The sequence below is a fragment of the Dryas octopetala genome, chromosome 1 (genome assembly GCF_963921425.1).
Source record: "Dryas octopetala chromosome 1, drDryOcto1.1, whole genome shotgun sequence".
Taxonomy (NCBI): domain Eukaryota; kingdom Viridiplantae; phylum Streptophyta; class Magnoliopsida; order Rosales; family Rosaceae; genus Dryas; species Dryas octopetala.
In genome coordinates this window covers 21903131-21909787 of record NC_141366.1, presented here as the reverse complement: position 1 = coordinate 21909787, position 6657 = coordinate 21903131, and the positions used below count along the sequence as shown (strand labels likewise).

At 31.9% G+C, this 6657-nt stretch overlaps 1 protein-coding gene across 4 annotated transcripts; it reads right to left on the bottom strand.

Annotated features, from left to right (window-relative positions):
* Positions 1 to 4322: 4322 nt before the first annotated feature.
* LOC147299143 (bidirectional sugar transporter SWEET1-like) lies at positions 4323 to 6410 on the bottom strand. Of its 4 annotated transcripts, none has more exons than XM_086246763.1 (7): positions 6218 to 6410; positions 6004 to 6047; positions 5877 to 5927; positions 5430 to 5525; positions 5039 to 5321; positions 4806 to 4925; positions 4323 to 4654 (listed from the first exon to the last, which is right to left on the bottom strand). In XM_086246763.1, exons 2-7 carry the CDS (start codon positions 6006 to 6008, stop codon positions 4481 to 4483), a joined length of 729 nt encoding a protein of 242 aa, XP_086102889.1. In that variant the 5' UTR covers positions 6009 to 6047; positions 6218 to 6410; the 3' UTR covers positions 4323 to 4480. The 4 variants fall into 4 exon arrangements, with proteins under 4 accessions (XP_086102889.1, XP_086102905.1, XP_086102881.1 ...); XM_086246779.1 differs by having other exon boundaries at positions 5039 to 5153; XM_086246755.1 differs by lacking the exon at positions 5877 to 5927 and having other exon boundaries at positions 6011 to 6047.
* Between the last annotated feature and the right edge of the window lie 247 nt (positions 6411 to 6657).

Here is a 6657-nt window from a genome sequence, read left to right as displayed (position 1 = left end):
AAGAAACCATTTTCTTACAAATTCATGATGGACTACCATGCTAGAACATCAATCTATGTTGGCATATATAAAACTTTTATATGTGACTTTGCAGTTTCGTTGTATATATATATAGAGGAGTGCTCTAAAACTAACCAGTTAACAAGTTAATACGAAACTAACCATGCTTTTGGGCCCACCACATGACTAATCTCATAATCCGAATCATCAATTATTTAGGCCTTACTTCAAAGATCATCATTGCAAAAAATCAACTAAATCGAAAATCATGTAGTCATCTAATTGAGATCAAATAAATAGACGATCAGTATTTTTGATAAAAGTATAGAAATAGTTGTTATTATAATCAAATGGTTAAATGACTTTCGATTTTGAAGATTTTTTACAGGAATGATCTTTGAAGTATGGCCTATAAAATAAATGGTTCGGATTTTGAAATTATATTGTGCAGTGGGCCCAATAGCGTGGTTAGTTTTGTATTATCTTACTAACTAGTTAGTTTTAGAGCATTCTTGTATATATATATATATATATATATATATATACAATCCTTCTCTAAGGCGGACGCCTGCACTTATTTTTTTGTGGACTTACATTACTGAGCGTTCGGTGGGATTGGCGAGCGTTTGCAAATTTTTTTTTTTTACACAGGGTCCGCACTTTTTTTTTGTTTGGATGTGTCTGCACAAGAGTGCCACCGTATATATATATATATATATATATATATTAGTCCTTCTCTAGGGCGGATGCTCACAATTTTTTTTTTACTGATTTCCAGTGCCGAGTGCTCGGCAATGCTATTTTCTTCTTCTCCCGAGCGCACGGCACTGGTTTGTTGGCATTATGTTAGGTTATAACTCCGGAATTTTGAGCAGAGTTAAAACCTATATAAATATAGATTGAGGGCTAGAATATCTTCAATCCTTATATAATTGATTAAGGGCTAGAAGATACTTAATCCTTATACAACTGAATGTGCGCCAAAAATACCTCAATTCTTATACAATCGAATGAGTACGTGTCAAGATGACTAAATTCTTATACAATTAATGAGGGCTCAAAAATCTTCAAATATCATAAAATCAATGGTGACCCAGAAGATCCTCATTGCTTATACAACTAAAAGAGCACTAAAGCTCCTCAATCCAATTAGAAGAAAAGTTCCTTAATAAATATGGACAAAAGTTCCTTGATAAATCAGAAGAAAAGTTCCTTAATTATTACATGAAAAGACATGGAGATATTTAGGGCTCGTTTGGTACGTCGGACTGTACTAACTAATTTATGTCGGATAATATTAATCTGTTCTGGAAAGTACTGATTGTTTATTGAAAATATTATCAGGCATTTGGTACTGTTTCGGATAAACAGTCTGACTAAATTATATTGTATTTGGTGCTCCGTCGGATAGCAGTGGATCAGACTCTTTTTTTAATTCTTTGATAACTTAGTGGAAATTAAAGAAAAACACCGCCCAAGCAAAACTTTGAAGAAAAAATCATAACCTAATTCCCAAAAAAATGTAATAAAAGGATCTATTGAATAAATCTAAAAGAAAGGATAAGAAGAAATAATCAGACACCATGCATAGAAGAGGAAATATATAAAGAAAGAGAAGATGAAGAGAAAAGAACAAAGATGAAGCAAGAAGAAGCATATTGGAGAGAGTATGAGAGAGAGAGAGAGAGTGAGTGAGATATGGATACTTGGAGAAGAGCGAAGAGAATAATATGTGGAGAAGATAGCATAGAAGAACCCTAGGGAGAAGAAGATGAAAAGAGCGTTTATTGGTTTTCAACGTGTTTTTGTTTTCACAATTTTTTTATAATTAAGCGTGTATTATCTAATCTCAGGTGTGTGGGTTGTATTAGTTAGTCAGGTAAGGAGAGTATTAAAAGCTCAGTCCGGTTTACATAGTCAGATAATTAAATAATACAAGTTGACATCAAACAACTGACATAGACTATTTACTTCTATCTATAGTCTAATATGATGTACCAAATATGCCCTTAATGACTTGACCAGTCAAATTTATCGACTAAAAAAACAGAAACCTCAAATTCAAATTAGCAAAAGCTAATACAAGTTGTAACCTTAATTGAATGCTCTAAAAGATCTATATTATATCACCCAACGAACAAAGTTCTATATTGATGATTCCCAAAAACATTTATTACAAAATCTTTATAGTAATAGAGTTTCCATGAATTTGAACATCTTAATATCCCAAACCAAATTAATTTCAGATATATAAGTCAATATGAACATCGATCATAAAGTTCACAATTTACTCTTTGTCAAGAACCTCATGTTCTGGCAGTATATGTACAAAGGTACACTATTAAATTGGAACATAAAGTTCAATAAAAAAACCAGAAGTTTCATGATTTTCTATTGAAATCAGAAGATCCATGACCTCGATATTTTCAATTATTTTTTAGAACCTGGAGTTCTATGTGGTTAAGAACATAAAGTTCTATGATGGTACGGGAAATTGCCTACAACTTTGAGGCGCATTGAACTCATCATCAAAATCCGAATATTGAACTTAAGTTCTATTTATATATATTGAATCCATATTGAATTATTTTGATTTCAAATGTCAAATACTGCTAATGGTCTGGGTTGATACTTTGGGCAATATACATGCCAACAATTGGTGTACTTGGTAACTCATAAAAACTAGTACATGGAAGATTCAACTAAAAACAGTAATACTGTACCCTACATTTGTTTGTATAATTAAAATCCATCAATATCCAATTATTTGCAATTGTCAATATCACTCATTGAAAAGGAAAAGCTAGAATCCTAGATGGGAAATCCAGTTTGGAAAGAAACTAAATGTTCACTACGAAACAAAACACCAGCAGGTGATGATGATGCATTCTTTTTTTTTTTTTTTTGGTCGAAAAGATGGAATGCATTCTAAACCAAAAGAAAAAACAGAAACGCAAAGAAAAAAATGAGGTGTACCTCCTAGAAAAATAAACTTATTGCAAACTTTATTAAAAAAAAGAATAAAAACAAAGTTTCACAAGTAATAAAACAAAAGAAAAAAAAAAACTAAAGAAAGCTATTATAATAAAACAAAATAAATTGAAACGGTGAGGTGGAATCCACTACTTTAGAGAGTTTATCGCATAAGTCGTTATAGTAGGCATTTAAAAGAGACAAGAAACTTTTGTAATTAAAGAAAAAAAATAAAAATGGTTAATTACATATAAATTAATAAATTTGTTCACAATTACATTTTAATTAATGCATTTTTTTCAAAATTTATTTTAGTCAATATTGATTAAAAATTTAAAATGAAAAAAATATGAATTACAATAAATTAATAAATATGCATTACTATTCATATTTAAATTTGTATCAATTTTGTGTTTGAATGCTACTCAGCAAAATGACTTAGGGTTTAACTTCTGGCTTTTGGACAAACCTAAATCTTAAGTCATAAACTCTGAAATCCTAATTCTAAATCCTAAACCTCATTTATGTACTATGTACTTCATTTCTATACCCTAAACTAAATTAAGGATAATGTCATAATTTTATGCTCATAAATAATGAAAAAAAGGGAGGGGCAAATTGATATTTTCTAATGTACTAAAATACATGATATCATTAAGTGAATTGAACTTAGTGACTAAAATGATATATAATTTCAAAACTCATTGACCTTTATGAAAAAAGAAACTTTACATTAATTATTATGTAAAATTAAAATATTTTATTAATTTAAATGTAATTTGCTAAAAATAAAAAATGGCATCAATTACTTAAATTAAAACAAAAATTGGGGCCCATTTAGAAGTGGAGCTTTGTGCAGTCCCACGTGTGAAACTGCCTCAAAGATGGGGCCTACTAGATGGACGGTTAAAGGACTTAAAGATATCACTTTTATGGTTTGCCGGAACCCCACAATCTCAACTCCACCTTGCTAATATTACCAATACAACATCCTTTGCACATGGTTTTATGACTTTTATCATGGGGAAGATAAGGTTTCTTATAAAATTGTTATTATCGCAATTCTAATCTCAATCGATGAGCAAAAAAAAAAAAGAAAGTGAGTTTCTTCTTCGTTTTCTTCATCACCATCAAAGGATTTTGCTTTAATTGATTCAAAGACCAAACAAAGTTCTTCCGAACTAAGCAATGTTAACAGAAGGTAGAAAACTAAAACGGGTAGGTGGAGCTAAAAAGGGTGTAAAGAATTAAAAGGATAAAGGATAGTTTTGGAAATTAAAATAACAAAAAGATATAACAGTATTAAAATGAATTTGAGGAGGGTAGGTATAGAAAACTGAAATGCGAATATTACTTCTCTATAATAAAACAAAGTAAATTGAATTGGTGAAGTGGAATCCACCAACACATTACAGACTTTATTTCATTAGTACGTGGTTACAATAAAATAAGTTAGAAAAGAGATAAGAAACTTTCACACGTGAAATTGCCTCAAAAATGAGGTCTACTAGATGGACAGTTGAGGTTTGGCACTTTTATGATTTGGCTCGAACCCCACAATCTCAACTCCGCCATGTTCCACAAACTCCTTATCAGAAGGGTGTTTGCCATTGTTGCCACAGTAGACGCTATACAAGATCAGCTGCACTACCCCAACTACACACCCTGTCCCATTTGGTATCTGCACAAACCATAGCATTTTGCTTATATAACAAATCTCTGAATTCTGCTTTTGACTGATGAAGGTGGAATTGAAAAGTCTACATATATATAGTAAACAGACAGATTGAAAACTTGTAATTAAGAAAGAAGGGACATAATTAAGTGCTTACAATAACAAATATGTCATGGTTAAGTAGACCAAAGATGAACCAGAATGTAGATGCCAATAAAATAAATAGTGACACCCAAAATGGCATAAATTCCACACTCTTACTTTTGATAACCCTCCACTGCATACACAAACACACACATTTTAAACACAAATTAGTATATAATATATGAATCACAATTAAGATGTATGGGTATAAAATAAGCATGATAATTAACTAAATATACAACTTACCATAACTGATAGTGGTGAGGAGTACATAAAAATGCAAGCTATAACGTTTGCGATGCCACAAAATTTCTGTCTGATGTTGTGGTCCGTCAGTTGGTAAAATGAGACCAAGGCCACACTAGCGAACACAGCCAGCAAAAGAGTTAAGAGGCCAGCAATTGTAGACCTCATTTTCCATGGGGAAAATTTGAAGAAGATCACGATATATATGACTTCAAACAGTGCACCAATCCCATTGATTACCACAAGAGGTATGTTGTTTGGGGACACAAAAGGAAGACCATACCTGTTTGGTTAATTATATATGCATATATGTACTTAGCATATATATACTCAATGACAGAGAAAGTCCAAACAAAGAAACGTATGATAATTAGCATATATATATACCTACCAAATGGAAATGAGATTATTGAAGAACGTCATCACATAGGGAATGCATGAGAAGTGTCCTGTGTTTTTGTTTTGTACTATGCCCCAAAATGTCTTCCTATTAATTAAGCCATCATCCAAAAGATTAGAATTAAGGAAATTTATGAAACATGAAAAATTTGAAAACTAACCCATTTTTGTTTTATTAAAGATTTTAAATATATATATTTTTTTTTTTTTGCCAAAAATATTTTTTAAAATTTTTAGAATTTAACCATCGAATAATACTAGAGCTCATCCCCTCCAGAAATGCTTGAACCCCATCGAGTATTGCTCGAGAAGTCTTCAAGCACTTATCTAAGGAAGCTTGTTCAAGCACTTATCTAAGGATCGAAGCTTGTTCAAGCACTACTTGAGGATCAAAATTCTAAATATTAAAAATAATGTTGAAAGTCTTTAATCAACTTACACAAAGATTTTCAGACCCAAAGGAATTCCATTTGAGAGAGAGAGAGAGAGAGAGAGAGAGAGAGAGAGAGAGAGAGAGAGAGAGAGAGAGAGAGAGAGAGAGAGAGAGAGAGAGAGAGAGAGAGAGGTGCATACGCTGGGGATAAGAAGAGGAAGAACGTAGTGATATTTCCTGTGTAAAAATAAAGAGCAATATATCGATGATATCAGAAAACCAAAAAACAAGCAACACGTACACAAATATATAATCCTAAAGGAAGAGCAAATGTGCAATGAAATTAAGAAACCCAATTGAGAAGCAAAAAGCCAGAAAGCAAATGGAAAATTGAAAAGAAAACCCACCAAGGATTCCGAACAAAAGCCTAACACTCATATTGTTGTTGCGCACTCAAATCTTGAATTAAGCAAGAAGAGAAAATAAGAGAAACCAAGAAGGGAAAAGAAGAAAAACCCAGATGAAAATGAGGTTTTGAGAGGAAGAAGAAGTTGGATAGTGGGTCACATTTACGGCATGGTACTTACCAAGCTGAGTGTGGTGTGGCCATATATATATATACATGACTGTTACTCTTCACTATTTGTTGCGGAGGGAAATACATTGGAGTCATCAGAATTGAGGACCTTAATTTATATCCTGACATGGACAAATAAAAAGTGTCCATGTGCCTTGTTTTCTAAAAATATCTAAAAGCACTAAAACGCTGAAAGCCATGGCAATTTGGCCATGGCTAGCTCATGCATGCAGACAAAAATGAATTTACTAAAATATAAAAGTGAATTGA